General features: G+C 46.4%; 1 protein-coding gene across 1 annotated transcript in view; it reads left to right on the plus strand.

The window, feature by feature from the left end:
• Positions 1 to 64: 64 nt before the first annotated feature.
• TMC7 (transmembrane channel like 7) overlaps positions 65 to 23,802 on the plus strand; it is a 52,150-nt gene continuing 28,412 nt past the window's right edge. The window contains exons 1-5 of the mRNA XM_040635265.1: positions 65 to 147; positions 14,835 to 15,078; positions 16,176 to 16,324; positions 19,470 to 19,637; positions 21,371 to 21,453. Coding sequence (XP_040491199.1) covers positions 81 to 147; positions 14,835 to 15,078; positions 16,176 to 16,324; positions 19,470 to 19,637; positions 21,371 to 21,453 — 711 coding nt within the window. The 5' untranslated portion in view covers positions 65 to 80. The remainder of the gene's footprint in view (positions 148 to 14,834; positions 15,079 to 16,175; positions 16,325 to 19,469; positions 19,638 to 21,370; positions 21,454 to 23,802) is intronic.

The raw sequence follows: 23,802 nt of genomic DNA on the forward strand, positions 1-23,802 counted from the left end.
GGCGGCGGCGGCGGCGGCGGCGGCGGCGGCAGCAGCTGGAGCGGGTCTCCGGCGGCCTGTCGGGGGCGCGGGGCGCAGCCATGAGCGAGTCCAGTGGCAGTGCGCTCCCGCCAGGCAGGCGCAGGAGGCAGCCCTTCATCCACCCAGGTAGGGCGGTGGGGACCGCGCTCCCGGCGGCCGGCGGGCGAGCTGCCGGGAGCTTGGCGCGGGCCCAGCCCCTCGCCACCTGCCGGCGCCGGGCGCTTCTGGCTTTGGGGGAAAGTGGGTCTCTCTTACTTCTGGTCCCCCTCCTGCAACCCATCCTCGCCCAATTCCGAGGGCGCATGCCCTCTCCCAAAAGAAGCATCAGAGTGGGAGTCCCGACCGTGTGGTGCCATTCCCGTTACTGCTCTAGGGATCCCTTCACTGTTAACTGAAAAGAGTGTGAGAGCCCCGCCAGTCCTACTATTCTAACACGAGGTTGCCTGCCTCCCAAACATTTCAGGCTTTACTATTAGACAGACTTGGAAACGAATTCTGCCTTGGCTGTTTATTGCTGTGTGATCTTTGGTAAGTGGCTTGCCTTCTCTGAGCCTTGGATTCTTTAGCAGTAAAATGGGACGAGGATGTTGGTGGGATCAGTTGAGAGAAAAATATGTGAAGTGCCTAGTACAGCTCCTGGTACATAGAAAGGCACCAAAAATGGTAGCCAGCCAAATGTTATAATCTTTGTCCTTTTTTACTGAGTAAAACTTAGAGTGACGTGTAAACTCTGTGAATTTTTACATAAACATGTACGACTGCCACCCGTTCGAGATAAAAAGTTGCCAGGGCCTAGAGGGGGCTTTCTTATAGCATTCCCATCTTACATTTGCCCATAACAAAACACAAGACCCTGCTATGAGTTTTATAAGCAGTGTTTCCTCTATTTCAATTTGACAATAGAAGTTTTGTTACAAGGATTTAGTAAACCATGAGTGTAGATTTGGGCATTGGGCCCCTCTGATTGGATTGTTCTCTACATCTAGAAGAAGAAAAAGAAGAAAGACGTCTAGAGAGATCCAAACACTGGAAACTTGCTCAGGAATCAGAAAACAGAAGTCAAGTTCCTTTCGACGCTAATTATTTTCTAGCTTGTTATTAATAGTGCTGGCGTCAGCTTAACTTCAGCCTTTCAATGATAGCCATTCAAGTTATTTTTCTAGTTGGTTTCCATTTATCTTCCTCTTATTTTAGCACAGTCCATCACAATTAAGATGCTGGCCCTGGTTTCCCTACAGAGGGTGTGAGATTCATCTATCTTGGATCTTTGCTGGGTGTTAAAGGAGACTCTCTAAGCATCTTTTTTAGAAGTACCATAACTGGCCTCTCTGACTAAAAGGTCTTCCCTGTCCCTCAGACAAATGATGCTTTATGACCTTGTATCCACCAGCATGGCTGGGAGGCTCAGAAGGGACTGTGTTTGTAACTTTGTTGTACTTTGTAAATGGTGACCCACTGCATGGGCATCACGGGAGGACAGTTGGAGCGGGCAGGAGACAAAGGGGTTCTGCTTTACAGATTGGGAAATATGCATCCTTCTAAATGATAAAACAGATCATATCATTCCCCTTCTTAAGTTAAAGAATTATGCTAAGACTAAACTCCAGGTTTTAATGTGGTTGGTAAGGCCTGGTGATTCCATCCCAGGCCACCTTTCTAGATCCTCATTACCTATGACCCTCCCTTAACCTGTCCAGCTCCAGCTACACTTGCTGCCTTTCCATTCCTCCAACATGCAGTTACTGCCTCAGGGCCTTTGCACCAGCTATTCTCTNTCCCTGGACTACATATCTCTTTGATCTTCTTATGGCAGCTTCTTCCTCCTGTCAGATCTCTGCTCGAATGTCACCTCAGAGAGGCAGACCTCTGGAGCCCTCTTGTCTGAAGAAGCGCCCCCATCTCTCTTCCCCTAACTGGTTTCCTTGCTTATTTCTTCAAAGAACTTACCACCATCTGAAGACATCTGGTTTGATTGTTTTCTTGTCTGTTAGCTGTCTCTCCTTCTAGAATGTGGGTGCCATGAAAAGCAGGGACTTTGTCTTCTTCTTCTAAGACCTAGAACAGTGTCTGGCACATAGATGACAAATATATGTTGAATGAATGAATGGGTGAATGAAGTGTATCCAAAGCCACCCTGGCAGCCATGGTGTAGAGGCTGAGAATCTGGACTCTGGATTCCCCGATGCAAATCCTCATTTTCCATGTCCTGGTCTTGTCTTTGGGCAAGGCACTTAAGTGCTTCATACCTCCGTTTCCTTAGGTATTAAATGAAAGTCATGATAGTATCTACTTCAGGGGGTCAGGGGGTCAGTATAAGGATTAAGAGAGTTAATTAACACCAAAAAAACCTTGGTGTAAGTATTTATATTAAGTTATCTATGCTGTGCAACAAATTATCCCCAAACTTAGAGGCTTAGAACAGTGATAATCACTTCTTATTTCACATTTTCTGCAAGTTGGGAATTTGGGGATGACCTATCTGGTTCTGGCTCAGAGTCTATTACGAGGTCAGACTCATGGTGTGGGCCAGGGATGCAGTCCTCTGAAAGCTTGTCTGGGGCCAGAGGATTCCTTCCAAAGATGACTTGCTCATAGGGATAGCAAATTGACCCTGGCTGTTGGCAGGAAGCCTCTCCATATGGACTTCCTAGAGGCTGCTTGAGTGCCTCATGGACATGGCTTTCCCTGGAGCATGTGATCCAGGAGAGAGCAAAGAAGAAGGCTTAATGTCTTTTATCATCTGCTCTTGGAAATCACACCTTGTTATTTCTGCAATATTTCATTGGTCACATGGATCAGCCCTGTTCAGTGTACAAAGGACCCGTGTAAGGATGTGTCAGGGTGTTTGAGGGGAGAGGATCACTGGGAGCCACCCTGGAGACTGGCTGCCAGAGCACCATGTAAGTGTTAACTGTTGTTATTAACGTCTCTGTTCCCTACTAGATGATAAGCCCCAGGAGAACAAGGGCTGGGCCTGTTTGGCTCACCATCATGTCCTCGTGCTTTGTACAATGCTTGGTGCATAGTAGGCCTTCAGTAAATATTAATTGAGTGGATGCCTTTCATGATTTGGTCCTATGATGCCTCTAGAACCTGTGAAGCCCCTTCTGTTCCCTCTGCCATGGATGCCATTCATTACCTTATTCCATTATAAGGCATACTCCTCCTCTTTCAACTTGGTGTCATTTCCTCCCGGAAGCCTTCCCTGACTGCCTCCCCTCTCACAGGCTGGACTCTGTGTCCCTGCTCCGTGTCCACATGACCCACTGGCCTCGGCCTGTCCAAACATCTGTTGAGCTGTATTCTCACTTCTCTTGAGTTATATCATTTTTAAGAGCAGGGATTTTGGAATGGAACATACCCAAGTTCAGACAGCAATTTGCCTCAGTTTCCACCACTGTAACTGAAGGTTCTGACAGGAGTAAAAGTTAGAAGACCACCTTCTCCCAGGGCCTCTAGAGAGGAATGTGTCTGTGAGCCAGTCCCTAGCTACCTCTCCTGACCCCTGCTGCTTTCCCTCCCCTGCCAGGCCCCAGCTACCCCCTGGTCCCTTCCAGTGTTCTCCTCCTTAGGTCTTGCAGTCACTATTCCTCCACCTGATCTCAGCTTGAATGTCACCTCCTCCAAGAGGCAAAGACCCCGCCCTATCTCAGTGCCCCTCAGGAGGCATTTGCCCACCCCCAGGTCCCTCAGCCCCATGGTTCCTGGCATGTTCTATGTTTACTGCATGGAATGACTCTTGGTGGCTTTTCCTAAACATTTGTCATATTCCGTCGGGTAAGAACTTCATCCTACATCATCTTCAGCTAGCACGTAGTCAGTGACTTTTACATTGAGGTATAACTCACATAACAAAATCAACCACCTGAAAGTGTACAATTCAGTGGCATTTAGTACATTCACAGTGTGGTGCAACCACTGCCTCTGTCCAGTTCCCAGACATTTTCATCACCCCCAAAGGGAGCCCCGTGCCCATTAAGCTACCACTCCCTGATGCCCCCTCCGCCCAGCCCCTGTCTACCGCCAATCTGCATTCCGTCTCTCTGCATGTACTTATTCTGGGCATTGCTTATAAATGGGCTCACACAGTGGTGTGACCTTTTGTGACTGACTTCCTCACTTAGCGTAAATGGTGTTTTCAAGGCTCGTCCATGTTGTAGCCTGTGTCAGAACTTCATTCCTTTTTGTGGTTGAATACTGTTCCATTGTATGGTTGTACCTCCGTTTGTATATCCATTCACCCGTTGACGGACATTTGGACTGTTTCCGTCACTTGACTGTTAGGAAAAATGCTGCTGTGAGTGCTTGTGTGCAAGTGTTTGAACATCTGTTTTCAGCTCTCTTGGGTGTATACTGAGGAGTGGAATCACTAGATCCAACGGTCATTCTGTGCTTCACTTTTTGAGGATTGGCCAAACTCAGGGACTCTTAGCCCTCATGTGTTGCTGTGACCATTACGCCTTTGTTCATCGGGGGAACCCAAGTGCCTCAACCAAGATGGGCTGATTGTCATTATGTCGTGGCTGGATGGGATTGCAACTTGTGCGATAGCTTCAAAGCCACTCGCCTCTCCTCTCTCCTCAAGGGGCACCAGTCTGGGGAACGGTGACTGTATTTGGATTGACCCCATTTTCCGCAGGGTGGAACTCAGTCTGGGCCTTTGGAGCAGGAACACTTGAAAGGGTAAAGGGATAAAACTAAACAGCCTCTTTAGACTCCTGTGTGGGGGGCTGGGACCTGGTTTGTTTTTTGTTTTTGTTCTGCTTTTAAGATTAAGTAAAGAGGACATCTGGCATTAGTTTTCCTGAAGCCTGCCCGGCCCAGGTACAAATCCCAATGTGGCCAATTAGCGGGTGTGTGACCTTAAGCAAGTCCTGTGACCTCTCTGACCTTCGGTTTTCTTCTCTGTGAAATGGGGATAATCATATCCCTATCTGCTAGGGTCGCTGAGAGGATTTTTTTTTTTAAGATTTTATTTATTTATTTGATAGAGAGAGAGAGACAGCCAGCGAGAGAGGGAGCACAAACAGGGGGAGTGGGAGAGGAAGAAGCAGGCTCCCAATGGATGAGCCTGATGTGGGGCTCGATCCCAGAACACCGGGATCACACCCTGAGCCGAAGGCAGATGCTTAACGACTGAGCCACCCAGGCGCCCCAGGATTTTTTTTTTTTAAGATTGATTGATTTATTTTAGGGAGAGAGCATGCATGCCCAGGGAGCACTGGGGGGAGGGGCAGAGGGAGAGGATCCCAAGCAGACTCCCCACTGAGCATGGAGCCCAACGCAAGGGATCAAAACCAGGACCCTGAGATCATGACCTGAGCCAAAATCTAGACTCGGCTGCTTAACCGACTGAGCCACCCAGGCGCCCCCAGTTCATGAGAGGATTTAATGAGATAAGCATGTTGAAGAGTTAGTACCACACACCTGGCACGCGCTGAACGGTCAAATGGTACTGTTGCTATTATTATTATATTATTATTATTTGGACCTTCTCTAGCCTTAATATTATAAGACTTGGTGATTTCATGTACTGTATACCTCTACTTTCTGGGGTTATGCTGATATATAGTTAACAACTCTTTGGGTTGTTTTAGTCTGACACATTGTCTTAAACTGGAAGACAAGTAACCATTGACCCTACAGTGTTTATTTTGTTCCCCTTACCTGCTAACCCCATTTGTTAGGGTCACTCCTCACCCTTAAAGGTGTCCTAGGAGGGAGGGATCTTCTGCAGGTCTGGACACAGCCAGAGACTGCACAGGCCATGAAAGGCCACGAAAGGCCACAGGGGTTCTCTGGTGAGCCAGCCGGCCATCTGACTTGAGTTGTTTTTTCTCCTCTGTCTGAAGAGGCTGAGCGAGCTCTGCCCAGCAACTCAGGCCAGATTAGGCCCAAAGGCCCTCGGTGGCTTTTTTTGTTTTTGTTTTTTTTTCAGGAAGTGAAGAATTTAGAGGGATAAAAGGGGGAAATGACTTTTCAGTGTTGTAAGCTTTGTTGCAATCTGGTTGCTTTTTAAAGGAGCTTTGTTTGCGTGTGGGACCACCCAGACCTTTGGTGGGGCTCCCCCCCTCCCACCAGCAGGAGGAGAAGGAGGAGGAGGAAGGGAACTGACCTTGTCTCAACCATGACCCAGTACCAGGCGAGGAACCGAGTAGTGAGGGAGACAGGCCAGAGACATGCTTTCAGGAAGCGTTGGGTCAAGCAGGGGAGACACTCACTGAACAGGTAAAGAGGAAAAGAGGGTAGTTAACAGCTAACCATAACTGCTGAGAAGGAAATGAAGGGGTGGTGAGCTAGAGAGGGGGAGGGCCTACTTAGCTGAGGTGGTCAGAGAGGTCTCTCTGAGGTATGGACTTCTGGGCCCAGCAAGAGCACAAGGTGGAGGTGGACATGATGTTGGTGTATTTGAGGAGGGCGCAGGCTGGAGCCTACAGGAGGAGAGGAGACAAGATCAGGCAGGCAGGAGCCAGTTCCTCGGGATCTGGTCGGTCCCAGTCAGGAGTTTGACTTTGGACTCAACTGGGTAGGTTTCTTTAATTACTCACGGCAACTCCGGCAACTCGCGAAGTGTGATTTGCCCATTTTACTCCCTCTGGAAACTGAGGCTCTGAGAAGTTACTGACGAGCTACTGAAACAGAAGGACATTGATGTTGTGACCCTAGAGCCTGTTCATTTGACAGATGTTTATTTAAGATGTGCCAGGCACCATGCTCATTGCTGGGCGTGTCGGAGTGAAAAAGACACATCGAAGCCTTTGCCCTCAGGGTTCAGACCTTGGCTCAACCTTGGGCAGAGTTCTTCTCTGAACTTTCTATGTTGCAAAATAAAGGTAACACGCAAGAAGGACCCATGCGGTAAAGTGACGGTGAGGATCACAGGAGATGAGTATGTAAAGGGTTTGGCCTAATCATGGTGCATGGTAAATGGTCAGTAAAGTCTAGCTATTTTTGTTGTTGCTTGCGGGAATGTTGGAAATCTTTTTTGGAGAAGTCTTGGCAAGGAAGATAAACACTGCACGTAAGGAGTAGTAGTGTGGTCCATAGTAAGATCCCTCACAGCAAATATAAAATCTTTCTGTGCATTGAGTTCATCAGTAAATAACCGGATGTATAGCACAATGTGCTCTAAGCCAAGGGTCTGCACACTACAACCCAAGGGCCAAATTCAGCCTGCCACCTATTTTTATAAATAAAGTTTTATTAGAACACAATCATGCCCATTCATTTATGGATTATGGCTGCTTTCCTGCAACAATGGCAGAGATGAGTAGTAGTTGTGACAAGAGACTGGGCGATAATAGTAAGGAAATTATAAGGTTTGCCGACTTCTTTTCTAAGCTTATAGTAGCCATCTAATCCTCAGGATGGTCCTGTCAGATGGGAACTATTGTTGCCATTTTACAGGTGGGAAAACGGAGGCATGGAATGGTGCTCTTAACCACTCTGTCTCCTCCTCAGACAGACAGAATCTCAGTGATTGTTCCATGGATAGCCCACCGGATGCTCCACCCACTTGAACACTGGGAAACTCGGGTTCAGGGCCCAGCGTCACTCTGATTCCCTGGTTAGTCACTCCTCTTGAAGACTGCTCATCTGGTCATAAAGCTTTGGACCCAGCCAGTCCCTAGGCCCCACCCAGATGCCAGGTGGTGTGACTCATTACAGGTCCTCCCAGCCTAGCAGTTCTGAAGTCTGGCAGAGGGAGGAGGCTCCCAAGGCCCCTGGATCCTTCCCTCTCAGACTAGGCTTTGGACTCCAAAGAACAAGGCCTCTCTACGTGGTCCAGTGGACTAGCCACATGGGGCTATGCCAATATAAATTTAATAAAGTCTGATAAAGTTAAATATTCATTTCTTTAGTCTCACGAGCCACATTTCAATGGCTCAATAGCCACGTGTGGCTAGTGGTCACCATAGTGGACAGTGCAGATATAGAACATGTCTGTCATTGCAGAAGGACAGTGCACCCTGACATATGATGCCCTGGCATGGGATATAGCCATGCCAACCTGCGCACTCAAGGACAGAAATAGTCACAGAGCCGGCCAGAGAGATCTTGTTAAATCTCAGTCCGATTGTGTCATTCTGCTGCTCAAAACCCCCTCATGGCTCCCACCTTACTCGACTAAAAGCCAAAGTCCTCTCCATGGTCCATAGATCCTGTGTGGTCTGGCTTCTTTCTCCCCAGGTCTGTTACCCCATCACTCTCTTCTCTACTGACTCTCCTTCAGCCACACTGGCCTCTCTCCTGTTCCTTGAACTGGCTGGGCACAGTCCTGCCTTGCTCTTCTCTCTCCCTTGGATACTCTTCTCCCAGATAGCCACATGGCTCTTTCCCTCCCTTCCTGTAGGCTTTGCTCAAACCCATCCCTGTGTTATTTTTCTCCACACACTGTCAGCCTCTGAAATGCATTGTTCTTCACTTGTTTACTGTTGGTCTCCTCTGGCTAGAATGTAAGTCCCATAAAGGCAAGGGAATTTGTGTGTCATATTCAAGGCTATGTCCCAGTCTTAGAATAATGCTTGGCTGGCACATAGCAGTTGCTCAGTAAATGTTTTTGAGTGAGCGACTGAATGAATGGATGGATGGGCAGGTGTGTGGCCTTTCCAGGAGGAGGGCAGTGATAAAACTCTGGCCTTGGACCACTTGGTGGGAGATGTCCTAGCAGCTTCAACTAGATCCCCTCGACTGTGAGCCCTTGGATTAGGGTTAGGGTGAGCTGTGAGCAAAAATTACTTGAGGTACTCCACCCCCAGTTAGCATCCAAAATAAAAACAATGTCAAAGAGTATGGGTGGAAAGAAGACCAAAAAGTTTTGAAATCAATGTCTACATTGCCTTATTGGTAATCTCACAATGAATGTGCATGAGCCATTTGATCATTTCTTGAGAAATAACAGCAAAGCACGCTTCTAATAGGGCTCATTTGGTAAGTACCTTAAATAGAAGGATATAATACACCATCAACATCCCAGTCATTTTTTGCCAGCTTATTTTTTTCTCCTTTAAAATTTTTTTTTCAATTATGAAAAAGAAAATATCAGCCATGTAGAAAAGAATAATATTCAGTGCTTAAATTCCATAAATCTTTTTCTCCCTTTTTGGTGCCCCTGCTTTGCTGGTGTGCTAAACTACACACGTTGGTTTGCCTGGTAGGTGAGCCAACAGTGCCCGTACCCCACGCACCAGGTTCATTCATTCATTCATTCAGCAGGTGTTTATCGAGCATCCAACATATGCTGCGTTCTGTGCTAGACCCTGGGGACTCAGCAGTGCAGGAGAGAGATGGGCTCCCTGCCCCCATGATGGTTGCTAGCCCTAAGAGCGGAGGGAGAGGGTCAGAGACAAGGTGCATGTGAACAGTTAGGGAGGAGGATAGAATTAGAGATGAGTGCAGTGGGATGGGCACTCGAGAGATAAGGTTGAAGGATTGAGTGAAAGCTCACTGAGTCAGGAAGCAAGTCTGCAAACCTTCCTCCTCTCTAGAACCTCACGCAGAGAGGGGCTCCATGCAGTTTGTCGAACAGAACTCATTCCCCCAGCGGCTGGCGAGAGGCCTGAACCAGATGACCCAGAAGGTCCCTTCTTGCAGGGAGTTTCCATGATTCTGCGAGTGGGAAGAAAAACCCTGAAGTGAACCCAGCACCAAATACGGTTGGACTAGGTTCTTGGCAGGCACTCAAGGAAGGCTGGTGGTGATCTTAGTCCCATTTAGATCACAGTTGGCCTGTGCCCACATCCTGGGAGTGTTTTTGCCTATGGATAGGATCTCGTGGCCTGTGGAAAGAGCTGCCAAGAAAGTTGGGACCTAAGGATGCTCTCCAGGTGTCCATGCCTCTGCCCATTCATTCATTCATTCATTCATTCATTCATCTTTCAGGTAGAGGGCTCTCCATGAGCAAGATACTGCTCTAAGTCTCTGAGAGACTAACTTTGTTCTTAAACTGGAAGCATGCCAGGTATCAGAACTGGGTACTTAATGCCCACCCCTGCCTCCACATCTCCTGTAATTACCCAGCCATCCTCCTGCCTAAATAATAATCTCCTAATTGCTGAAATCCAGCTCCAATGGCCAACAGATTCAAGACATTCCTAGATGCAGGCACCCCAATGTCTCAGACATGCTCCTGCGCCCCATGCAGATGGCCGACAGGCAGCCCACACACCGACCACAGGACTTCGTTGGCCATACTGACGACACTGTCAGCGGGACCAACTCAGGAAAACGTCGGACAGTAACTATAATGAGACGTTCTTATTCTCTAAGGATGAGAAAAACAAGGCTCTGAGAGATGATGCAACCTGTCTTTCTAAGAAGATAGAACCGGGAGTCTGTCTTGACAGCAAATCCTTGGGCAAGCCGCCATTTCTCTGGGCCCCAGTTTCCCTCTTGAAAAGCTGGGGCAGTGAAGCCTTCTCTGGCTTCTGCTGCAGGTGGGTGTGGGAAATCAGGTGAGGTCACGCTTTGACAGATGTGTGGTCCTATATGAAAATGAGCGGAGGTGGATTTTCGTGATAGAAATAATGATGCCTGTGTTCAAAGGTACGCTTGTGATTTTTGTCTCTATTTGAAGATGCAGCACTTCCCAAGAACGTCTGAAGAGGAAAAGTCGTTCCTTTCTGATGATGGCCATTTCGAAACTACAGTTTGCCACCAGGGACTGTTGTTATGGAATCTGAATAGGAGTATATGGAGGAGCAATGAAATAATTTCTATCTGTGGTGTTCCCGCAGCACTTTCAAATCCATGGCCCACTGAATCATTTCATGCTGAGGACTTCAGCTTTGGCGTTTGGCAGACCCGTGATAGGTTCCTCATTCCAACACTTACCAGCTGGGTGAGTGGGCAAGGCCCTTCACCTCTCCAAACCTCAGTTTCTTCATCTGAAAAATGGAATGATTCTATTTAAAGAGTAGTTCAGAGTATTAAGTGTCATGACACATAGTGAGTACTCAGATAGCCTGGCACAAGGTAAGTGCTCAGGAAATCCTAGCTAATATTATTGGAGGTGTTTGTAACGCCACCCTTATAATCACGCTGATGAGGTCCGTGGTATTATATACCCCATGCCTGAGGAGAGAAACATGTGACCCGGAGGTGGTCATTGTCTTGCCTGGGGTGGCCTGGCTAGCGGGTGACAAGTCAACCCAGGCTCCAGCTCCAGCCCTCAGTTTCTGACCCTACAGTTGCCGAATATTCAATTGGTTGGTGCTGCTCCATATTCAAAGACCTTTGTTTGTGGGTAATAAGAGCTCTTTGTTGCTGTCCAGAAGGAGTGGCCTCCAGCCAGGGCCTGGACCCTTTAGCCTCCAGGCCCTTGCCCGCCCCACCCCCCACGTTTGCTCTAGGGAGCCACTGTTACTAATGGAAGTGGATCATATCCTCAGGGTACGCGGGGAACAGGGAAATGGAAGGTTGAGTGAGATTCTCCGGCTTGCACTCAGCAACTGGCAGGGCTCCAGGCGCGTGTCTGTGTGTCATCTGCAGTGGGACAGCTGTTCCGTTGTGTCTGAACGTGCCCATCAGAGAGGCCAACATTACAAATCTGCACTGTCAGACTCCAGCTCAGACAGCGAGGCCTTGGCTTTCCCTCCCTAGTGCTCCCTCCTCCCTTATTAGCTCTAAGTACATTTATGGAGCCCACTGCATGCCAGGGGCTATGCTGGGTGTTTCTCCCCATGTGGTTGCTTTTAATGCTCATAAGCTGGCCCCTGTGGTGGGTCCCGTGCTTGGCCGGGCAGCCTCCAGGGTGATCCTTGAAAATGTGGTGAGATCTCCTCCGGCTTCCGCTCCAAGCCCTCGGTCCGCCACATCCAAGCGTCACATGCAGCCCACAGCGTCTGACTCTGTCTGGCCCCAGGCACCTCTCTAACCTCTGCTTTTCCATGCTCCCCACTTACCTATGGGTGTCAACACTCTACTACAAACATGATGGCTTATGCTGATTCTGTGTGCCAGGAGATCAGCAGGGCACGGAAGAGAGGGTTTGCTCTGCTCTGTGTCCTGTCTGTTGGGTCTGGAGCTTCCAGAAGACCTCTTCATGCCCATGGCAGTGCTCTGAGGATGACCCAAGGGCTGGGGACTGGTGGCAACAGCTCGCTGGGGTCAGAGCCAGAGACTTTGGGTCTCGCTGTCCACTGTTTTCTCGGTTCTCTTCCTCGGACACTTGGGGCCTCTTCCTCTCCACATGGTTGTACCAACAGCATTGCCAGATTTCTTACACGACAGCCTTGGGGTCCCAACAGCACAAAAGTGGGAACTTCCAGGCCCTTTTAAGGCTTGAGGCTGGAATTGGCAGCGCAACATTTCTGTTGCGACCTCTGGCTAAAGCAAGTCACAGATCCAGCCCAGATTCAAGGGGAAGGGACTGCAGAGGGGCTGGTGGGGCTCATCAGAGTTCAGCAACAACAGAGCCTGTTAGGCTCCTGTTCATTCATCTTCTCCAGCCACATAGGCCTCCATGCTCTTCCTCAAGCATGCCATATACACCCCCACCTCAGGGCCTTTGCACTTGCTGTTTCCCCTCTCCTGGAATGCCCTTCCCCAAATATCCAACGGGCTCATGCCCTCTATTCAGCCTCAGCTTAAATGCTACTTTAGTACAGAGACCATTCCTGACCCACCTTCTCAGAACCTGCATACTCCACCTATCACCTTCCTCCTTACCCCACTCTATTTTTGTTTTGGCATAATATTCATCACCTATTTACTCTCTAATCTTCCCCTGCCCCCACTGCAGAATATATACGCCATGTGTACAGGGCATTTGCTTTGTTCATGGCAGTATCTCTAGCTCCAGGTCTGACATATGGTAGATAACGTTTACTGAATGAATGAGTATTTGAGATGAGGAAACTGAAGTTCAGAGGTTTCCCAAAGACACACACTATTAATAATCAGACCTGGGATTCAAACCCAAGCAATTAAGCATCTAATATTAAGCCTTAGAAGTTTTGCTGCCTATAGGGGTAATTGCTTAGGTAATTATGGCTGTTTCCTACTTCCTCTCCCTGTGTCCTGTCTCCATTCAAGGTAGTCTTTCCACAACTAAAATTGGATCAGGCATAAAACCCATCTTGAAGGTAGCGTCCCTCAACTTCACTGGAAGGCCCTCTCTTCTTAGACCACTGCATAAGGCACAGCAAAACTTGGCCCCCCAGCAGTGGCCTGATGTAGTAGAACAAATATAGATGTTTGAGTCAGGCAGACTTGGTTCTGTTTTCAGTGCTCCTACTCACAGGTTAAGCATGGGCAAATTAGTAATGTCATCCATCCATCTTCCCATCATCCATCCACCCATCCATCCATCAATCTTCCCATCCATCCATCCATCCATCCACCCATCCATCCACCCATCCTCCCATCCATCCACCCATCCAACCATCATCCATCCATCCTCCCATCCTCCCATCCATCATCCATCCATCCATCCATCCATCCAACCATCCATTGAGCATTTATTGAATTCCTTTCTGAATCAAAGATGGTGCTAGGTCCTGGGGTGCAGTGGTGAAGACATCATCACAGTCCCTGCCTTCCAAGAACTTCCAGTCTCCTGGAGGAGACAGATGTACTCACACAGTCACACAAATTTATTTATAAATATTATGTATTTATTTACAAATTGTGATGTGCTATAAAGGACTTAGTGTGTGTGTGTGAAATGTGTAACAAGGCACCTGTAATAGTGCAGTGGGGCTGGGGCAGTTTCCCGAGGAAATGATGTGTGAGTAGGAACTAATAGGATAAATAGGTGTGCCAAGTTCATTCCAGGCAGAGGGAACAGTATATGCAAAGGCTCTGAAGAGGAGGAAACAGGGCCTGTCTTAGTATCTGAAAGATCCTAAAAAATGTGTAGTTGGAGGGCAGAGAGCTTGAGAAACTGCAGACACAGGCAGGAATCTGGTTGCGCAGGGCTTTGAGGACCTGGGCGTGGGGTTGGAGAACCTGTCAACTTTATTTTCTCATCTGTAAAATGGAACTGATAATAGTACCTACCTCAGTATGTGTGAGCATCTGTGGTCAGCTGGGTGACAGCTGGCTGCAGGCTGGCCTGGGATGGTCTCAGTGGGGGCAATCGTCCCTGCACCAATTGGTCTTAGCCTCTAGCAGGTTAGCGTGGGCTTGTTCACATGGCAGCAGCTGGGATGCAGAGAGCGGCAGAAGCAGGCAAGCCTTAGAACTGGCCAGCATCACTTCCACTGCATTCTGTTGGTCCGAGTAGATCCCACGGCCAGCCCAGATCCATGAGTGCATGTGAAGCTCTTAACACAGTGCCTGGTGCACAGGAATTGCTCTGTCAATGCTATTATTATTACTGTTGCTGTTGATGGTATCACTATGAATTTGCATAATGCTTTATGCTTTTCGGAGTTTTATCCTATACATCATTATAGCCTACATTTTGGGAAGATAGTTGGGGCAAATAGTACTAGTCCCATCAGACAAATGTAGAAGAGTTTAGATAGCTGCCCGAGGCCACACATTTAGCTAGTGGCTGCATCCAAACACTAGAACTCAGATATCATGTAACCTAAAGCACATTCACTCACGAAGCTGCTGAAAGTGAACCCATTTGCAGATGATGGCATTGTCGTGAACACAATACTGGTAAACAGAATAATGAAGGCACAAATGCTCTTGTCAGTGGCACAGGCTAGTGACTGTCTGTGGGATTTAGGTATGGCCTCTGAGATGCAAGTCTCTAGGCAAATTTTTTTTTTCTGGCTCCCAAGCTCACTGGGGTCAATGATGGTTCTTTCTCTCTCTCTCTCTTTTTTTTTTTTTTTTTTTTTTTTTTTTTTGCCCAGAGAACATGTCTTTGGACTCTAGTTGCTTTTCTTCTCCACCTGTGAATTTCCTTCAAGAATTGCCAAGCTATCAGTCCATTGCACGCAGGAGGACTACCATTCTTTCCCGAGACAAGCAAAGTGGCACTTTGCTGAAGCCAACAGACTCTTACAGCTCCCAGCTGGAAGGAGGAATCACTGAAAACCTCAATGGCCAATCGATTCGGAAGTATGCACTGAACATCTCTGAGAAGCGGAGGCTAAGGTTTGTTCAGTGGCCATCTAGAAGGCATATGATGTATGTTTTGGGCAGAGGTGTGTTTTATGCATGGAATGCATTTCCTGAAAAGTTCACATAATTAGAAATGTATTACTTAGGGTCAGCCAAGCTTCAGTGACAAAGTTATCCAAACATGTAGTAGCTTAACATATTAGAAGTTTCTTTTTTTTTTTTTTTTTAATTTTATTTATTTGTTTGACAGAGAGAGAGACAGCCAGCAAGAGAGGGAACACAAGCAGGGGGAATAGGAGAGGAAGAAGCAGGCTCCCAGTGGAGGAACCCAATGCGGGGCTCAATCCCAGAATGCCGGGATCACGCCCTGAGCTGAAGGCAGACGCTTAACGACTGAGCCACCCAGGCGCCCCTAGAAGTTTATTTCTTATTCACATAAAAATCCTGGGTTCAGATCAAGGGGGAACTTTGCAGTCATTCAGGGACCCAGGCTCCTTACATCTTGTGGCTCTGCAACCCCCCAGAGCCTCATTGTTGTCTGAAGTTCCTCCCTGTTACCGCCTTCCCTCAGCCCCTGCCAACCACTGATCTACTCTTTGTCTCTAGATTTGCCATTCTGGACATTTCAGGTAAATGAAATCAAACAATATGTGCCCTTTTGTACCTGGCTTCTTTCACTTCGCATGATGTTTTCAAGGGTCATCCAAGTTATGGCACGTATCACTATATCATTCCTGTTTATGGCTGGGTGATATTTCATTTTATGGATGGGTATGCCTCGTTTTGTTTGTCCACTCATCTGTTGGTGGACATTTGGGTTGTTTCCACCTTTTGGCTGTTGTGAGTAGTGCTGCAATGAACATTTATGTACAAGTTTTTGTTTGGGACCCTGTTTTCCGTTCTTTGGGGGTATCTACCTAGGAGTGGGATTGCCAGGTCATAATGGGAATTCTGTGTTTACTGTGTTGAGGAATATCCAGACTGTTTTCCCTAGCAGCCACACCGTTGTACATTTCCACCAGCAGTGTATGAGGGCTCCGGGTTTTCCAGTCTTCTTGGCTGGGGTTTTATTTGATGCCAAGGCTTGATGATGCTTTCCTGATCATTGTCGTGACTGTTTTTTAATGCAGGAACATTCAGGAGACCCAAATGAAGTATTTATCTGAGTGGGACCAGTGGAAACGGTATAGCAGCAAGTCTTGGAAGAGGTTCATAGGGAAGGCTCGTGAGATGACCACTCACTTGGAGCTGTGGCGGAAGGACATTCGCAGCATAGAAGGTACCATACCCCCCACTCTACATGTGCTCCTCTGTGGAAGACTGCTATACCTGGGGGAAAGTACAGCTTTGTTTTCTCTACCATCTAGATGAAATTTAGCACTCCCTTCCATGACGAATGGGAGCAACGGCATCAGTTGGGACTAGCAGAACCTGTGTCCTTGTCACCAGGAAAATCAGATATTTTCCTGTGCCTTCCAGTTGTATTATCTTGGAATATCACTCATGCTCATCACTGCTTGGAAAGTGCAGCAGTGACTCTGCAAGTTCGGCCACTAGGTCTTCTTATTTAATGTGCTAATGAAGATGCTCATCTGTTATTCTAGCACAAATTTGGTTTTTAATAGAATCATATGTCCATTTGTATTTGGTGCATTTTTTTTATTTTTAAGATTTTTTTTTAAAGATTATTTATTTATTTATTTATTTGATAGAGAGAGACAGCCAGCAAGAGAGGGAACACAAGCAGGGGGAACAGGAGAGGAAGAAGCAGGCTCATAGCAGAGGAACCCGATGTGGGGCTCGATCCCAGAACGCTGGGATCACGCCCTGAGCCGAAGGCAGACGCTTAACGACTAAGCCACCCAGGCGCCCCAAGATTTTTTTTTTTCAGTAATGTCTACACCCAACACAGGGCTCAAACTTACAACCCTGAGATCAAGAGTTGCATGCTCTACCAACTGAGCCAGCCAGATGCCCTTGTATTTGGTGCGTTTATTTTTTTATTTTGTTTTATTTTATTTACTTTTCTCATATATGATTCCGTTTATTTTTTTCCAATTTTTTATTTAAATTCTAGTTAGTTGACATAGAGTGTAATATTTGGTGCATTTAAAATGTTATTCTGCGATGGGGTTCATTAGGCTTTACCAGACTGCCAGAGGTGCCCATGGCCCTGAAAATACTGAAGATCCTACTTTTCCATATTGGTAAGAATCGAGTTGCAGGATGGTCAGTCAGCTAAGGCTGCTATAACAAAATATCCTACACAGCGTGGACTCAACAACAGAAATTTCTTTTCTTTTTTTTTTAAGATTTTATTTATTTATTAGAGAGTGAGAGAGAGCACGAGTGGGGGAAGGGAAGAGGGAGAGGAAGAAGCAGACTCCCCGCTGAGCGGGGACCACCCCCCCACCCTCCACCACAGGGTTTGGGATTATGACCTGAGCCGAAGGCAGACGCTTATCTGACTGCCACGCAGGTGCCCAAAAATATATTTTCTTATAGTCTGGAGACTGGGAGTTTAAGACCAGGCTGCCTTCTCACTGTGTCTTTACGTGACCTCATCTTTGTGTGCTCTTGGAGACAGAGAAGGAGAAAGAGAGTGAGAGAGAGAGAGTTCTGATGCCTCTTCTTGTAAGGCCACTAAATCCCATCATGGGGACCCACTCTTAGGACCTCATCTAAACCTAATCACCTCCCAAAGGCCCCACCTCTAAATACCATCACATTAGGGGTTAGGGCTTCAGCATATGAATTTGGGGCAGAGTGCGGGGGTGGGGAGAGATACATTTCAGTCCATAGCAAGTATACAAAAACTGGAAGTTGTACCAAAATATAAAATTAGGAAAAAACATTGAAACATTTGGGTGACATAACAGAGCCAGGGAGAAAATACCTCTTAGGATGACGACATTTCTACCATAAAGCAAAAACGATTTACAAACATCTCCTCAAGGGGCACCTGGGTGGCTCAGTCATTAAGTGTCTGCCTTTGGCTCAGGGCATGATCCCGGCATTCTGGGTCAGTTCTGGGTTTGAGCCCCGCATCGGGCTCCTCTGCTGGGAGCCTGCAAAAACAAAACAAAACAAAACAAAACAACACCTCCTCAAATCCGCTTAAGTGGGAATTTTGTCAAGTTTGTAGGGAATGTGGTAAGATGAATGGAAGAAATGCTGTCATTATTACTATTTTAAGACTTACAAAATACTTGGGACGCTTGGGTGGCTCAGTTGGTTAAATGTCTGCCTTCAGCTCCGGTCCTGATCTCAGGGTTCTGGGATCGAGTCCTGCATCAGGCTCCTTGCTCAGCGGGGAGTCTGCTTCTCCCTCTGCCTCTGCAGCTCCCCCTGCTTGTGCTCTCACTTGCGCTCTCTCTCTGATAAGTAAATAAATGAAATCTTTGTTTTAAAAAAAGACCTATAAAATACTCTTGGTAACTTATTCAGCAAAGTACCTTTTTAAATTGTTGTTTTAGGGGCACCCGGGTGGCTCAGTCGTTAAGCGTCTGCCTTCAGCTCAGGGCATGATCCCAGGGTCCTGGAATCGAGCCCCACATCGGGCTCCTCCACTGGGAAGCCTGCTACTCCCTTTCCCACTCCCCCTGCTTGTGTTCCCTCTCTTGCTGGCTGTCTCTCTATCAAATAAATAAATAAAATCTTTTAAAAAATAAATTGTTTTTTTATTGGGAGAATGTAAACACAATCACAAGGGGCTTCGTAGGCTCACTTAAAACTTAACCATCTAGTTGTACTTTTTCTGAGGTCTAAGCACAGCATCATGTTTGGAGCCAAATAATAAAACCTAGCCCCAGCTGAGCTTTTACTGTGAACGCAGCATTGTGTTAAACATTTTCCTCATATTGGCTTAGTTAATACTTGTAAGAACATTCCATATAGGTATCATCTGCGTGACTCAGAGAGGCTAAAATACTTTTCCAAGTTCACTCAGCTAGGATGAGGCAGACCCAGGATTTGAAGGATTTGAAAAGCCCAGGGGTTCAGCCACCATGCCCCAGCTTCCTTTCTTGTTTAGCAGTGGCCTTTCTGGAAGTTTTCATTCGGAACGTGGCTTGTGAGAATTCAGGAATGGATTCATACATTTATGGTCAGTTACAAAAGCACTACTGCAAGTCACTGGGGAAAGGGTAGCCAAGTAAATGGTGTGGAGTCAATTAGATATTCATATAAGAAAAGATAAATATTGAGTCCTGCCTCACACCATTGTCAAACAGGTAATTCAAGATTGAGTGTAGATTTAGAAAGAAGGAGAACCTTACAGCCAACAGTAGAAAAACAAAATATTTCTTCCTCCCTCCCCCACCAAGATCACTCCAACTTCAGCTTTCTGGCTGATTGGATCGCCCATGAATAGCGCCTGTGGATGAATACTCCTGGTCAGTGATGTCTGGATTTCTTTTTTTCAGGGAAATTTGGCACTGGGATTCAGTCCTATTTCTCCTTCTTGCGGTTTCTGGTGTTGCTGAATTTGGTGATATTTCTGATCATCTTTATGCTGGTTTTGCTCCCAGTCTTGCTCACCAAATACGACATCACCAACAGCACCTTTGTGCTCATTCCGTCCAAAGACACGGGTGAGTCTAAGGCCTGGTTTGCTGTGAGAATGTTCTTGCGTCTGTGTACCTATCTACAATACTTCCTTCTCTGGGAATCTTTATGTTCTAAGTTGCGGGTGCCTGCATTAGGATGGGCTCGGTTATGCTGCGGAAACAAATGACCCCATAACTCTCAGCACCTAATAACCACAAAAGGTTCTTTCTGACTCTTAGTATGTGTCCATCACTGTTTGGTGGTGGCTTTGTTCTGTATTGTCTTCACTCTGGAGCCCAAGCCGATGGAGCAGCCCCTCTCTGGACCATTGATGGTCACTATGGCCAAATTAAAAAGAGCCAATGGCAAACATACTGGCTCCTAAAGCTCCTGCCTGGAGATGACACCTGTCATTTCTGTGCATCTCATTACCCAAAGCAAGTCACTTGGCCACTCCTGATTTCAGCAAGGCATTTGGGAGGAGCACTGCAGGCTAGCACACATGATATCACCTCCTCTGGTAACTTTACTTTGAGACTTTTATCTCTGATAATGGTGACACTTAGGCCTCCACTGGTCATGTGCCAGCCGTTATGGCAAGTGCTGGACCTGTGTTTTCTTACTGAATTCTCAACATAGATCCCATCTTTTGGGCATCCTGTGTTTTCAAACGGGGAGAGTTTCTGTCATTCTACAGACATTTATTGATTCCCCTCTAGGTACCAAGCTCTGTGCTAGGGGCCAGAAGTAGGCGAACTGAGTCAGAGCCTGACTTATATGAGAATTATAAAATGGCAGAACTGGAATTGGCCTTGGAGGAACTGGTTCAGCTCCCTTCTTTAACAAAGGGAAACTAAGGCAAATCCTCGAGTTGTCCCTCCCCTGTAATTGTGACTTTGTAGGGCCTCCCGCTGTGGGCAGAGAATACTTTCTGCCCCATTGGTATTGCACTTGGCCACGTGGCTGGTTTTGTCCAGTGGAGTATTAGCTGGAAATGGCTCGTGTGGTTGGCTTGCCTATGAGAGGAGCATCACCCAGATAACCATTGCCTCAGCCTGGGCCCCAGAATGAAGTCATATGGTGCAGACCTGAGCCCAGCTGGAAGCCTGGGCTCCATCCGAGCTCAGCCTAAATCAGCTCAATGAACTCAAATTGCAGCACCATGAAGGAGGAAATAAATGTTTGGTATGTTCAGTCACTGAGACTTTGTGGTTCTTTGTTACACAGCAGTAGCGCACTGATACAGGGAAAGTGAATTAGGTGTTCCAGGGTAAGGTAGTGTCATTAAAATTGGTATTCAAATAATTTCTTGATTATTTATGCATATGTAAATTCATAGGTTGTTTGAATGAAGCTGCATGTTTATTTACACACATGTAGAGCTCTTGTAAAATTGGATGTGCTTACAGTGGAATCACAGTTGTATCCATCGCATCTTCCAAAACATGTACAAACACGAACCCCAAACCACAAAACACCAATACAAACAGAAAATGTGCACTGTAAGTAGACCCACATACAAAATATATACAAAAAAGACATATCTCCATAGATGTGTAGGGAGAACAGCGAGAGGAGAAAATGCAAAGCTGTACTTTGGTGTATTGGGGTTTGCACTGCAAATAGAAAACCACAAGCTCTCAACATCCTTGCATAATTACATGTGACATCTCTAAATGTATATACATGTGCATCCTGTGTACACGAATTATGATGGACGAGCTATTGAGACTGTACAACTGTTTTCCACTGATGTTCTCGTTTTTGCTTTTTACAGATGTTCAATGCACAGTATATCCAATAAGTACCTCTGGACTCATTTACTTTTATAGTTATGTCATAGACTTGCTCTCCGGCACTGTAAGTATTTGACATAATTCTGTATTTGGACCCTCAATAGGCTGAAAATAGGTTAATTTAAAGATCGGCTTCCTGAATGTCTGTGGTGAGAGCCAGGCACAAGAGTTGACTCCAGTACTAGTAAAAGAAAGGGTCTGCAGTGCCCTCATCAGCAAGGACTATAATGTTCACTCACCCGCTCCTCCTACAATATACAGGAAACGGGCTTTGTTGCCTTTAGCCACTGGCTGTTCCTTAGACCCCGCCACCTCTGTATTGTCTTGCAACAAAATACTGAGTTCCCCCAAAGAAAGAAGTTTCTGTTTGTGGATCTCTGAACACTGCAACCTCCTTCCTTGTAGGAAAAATTGTAGGACACTTAGATGCACTTGATCGTAAACGTTCGGTAGACTATATGTGATGAAAGGAGAGTTGGCCAGAGAGATTAAACGCTGGTTTGTTGGGGCACCTGGGTTGCTCACTTGGTTAAGCGTCTGAGTTTGGCTCAAGTCATGATCTCAGGGTCCTGGGATTGAGTCCCAAGTCAAGCTCCTTGATCAGCGGGGAGCCTGCCTCTCCCTCTCCCTCTGCCCCTCATCTCACTCGCTCATGCGCTCTCTCTCTCTCGTACTCTCTCTTAGATAGATAGATAGATAGATAGATAGATAGATAGATAGATATCTTTAAACACTGGCTTGTCTTTGCTGAAAAGAGTTGCGCTCATGATCAAATCAGAAAGATTATTTTCCAGGGCCACTGGATGTTTGCCCTATAATGTCTCATTATTTTGAGGGAGATATCAATGACAGCCCTGATATCAACGTGGGGCAATAAAAACAGGTTACGTGTAGTTGGACAAGTTTTTATGGCCTGTGTGCCCAGCCTTCAGGAGAATTAAATGTGGAGACTTCTGTTTCTACATTTTTCTTCTAATAAAAATTTACTTAAATACTCAATATAAGAATATATAGTTATCATAAAAAATACAGAATTTATAGTGGAAAGTGAAAGTACCTCTCCCCAGAGGCCACTGAACCTGTAATGCTGGCTAATAGCCTTCTCAACCTTTCTCTCACACTTATTTCATATGGTCTTGCTTCATATTTTATGATATGGGTTTTTCATGGTCTAACCAGTCCCGTGTTGCTTCCATATTACCCTTTATAAACAATGCTATACTAGACATCTATGTAGTACGTATACTATTTCTGCTTTCTGTATATACTGTCTTCCCACTCTCCTAGAATTTTCCCGCTATCAAAGGAGACGTGTGAGGTGTTCAGTTATTTCCACCCTAAGCAGTCAGGAACTTTTCTGTGCTCTATTATCACATAGGGCACCTTTGGGTTTTTTTGGTTTTGTTTGGTTTTTGGTAACAGTTTTATTGAGATATAATTCACGTAGCATACAATTCACTCATTTAAAGGGTACAATCCAGTGGTTTTTTTTAGTGTATTCACAGGTAGGTGCTGTCATCGCCAGTCAATCTCAGAACAATTTCTTCACCTCAAAAAGAAATACTGTACACTTTATGTATCCCCTACCAGTCCTTCTAACCGGCCCTAAGCAACCATTAATCAACTTTCTGTCTACAAAATGCTTATTCCTGACATTTCATATACATGGAATCCTAGAATACATGATCTTTTCTCTCTGGCTTTCTTTCACTTAGCATGTTTTTAAGGTTCACCCGTGTTGTGGCATCTTACCAGTCTTTCATTCCTTGTTCTGGCCAAGTCAGATTCCATTGTGCGGGGGCGCCTGGGTGGCACAGCGGTTAAGCGTCTGCCTTCGGCTCAGGGCGTGATCCCGGCGTTATGGGATCGAGCCCCACATCAGGCTCTTCCGCTATGAGCCTGCTTCTTCCTCTCCCACTCCCCCTGCTTGTGTTCCCTCTCTCGCTGGCTGTCTCTATCTCTGTCGAATAAATAAATAAAATCTTTAAAAAAAAAAAAAGATTCCATTGTGCGGCTAGACTGCATTTTGTTTATCCATTCATGGTGGACATTTGGGTGATTTACAACTTTTTGGTTATTATGAATAATGCTGCTATGGACATTCATGTGTGAGCTTTTGTTGGGGACGGATCTTTTTAATTCTTCAGGGTATATACCTAGGAGTGGAATCCCTAGGTCAAATGGTGACCCTGTGTGTAACTTTTTGAGGAATTACCAGACTTTTCCAAAGTGGCTGCATCATTTTGCATTCTCACCTGCAGTGTACGAGGGTTCTGATGTCTCCACATTCTTGTCAATCTTTGGTATTTCCCTGACTTTTTGATTATAGCCACTCTAGTTTGTGTGAAGTGGAATCTCCTTGTGGTTTTGCTTTGCATTTCCCTAATGAGTAATGGTGTTGAGAATCTATCTT

The sequence above is a fragment of the Ursus maritimus genome, unplaced genomic scaffold, assembly GCF_017311325.1.
Source record: "Ursus maritimus isolate PB19 unplaced genomic scaffold, ASM1731132v1 scaffold_2, whole genome shotgun sequence".
Classification (NCBI taxonomy): domain Eukaryota; kingdom Metazoa; phylum Chordata; class Mammalia; order Carnivora; family Ursidae; genus Ursus; species Ursus maritimus.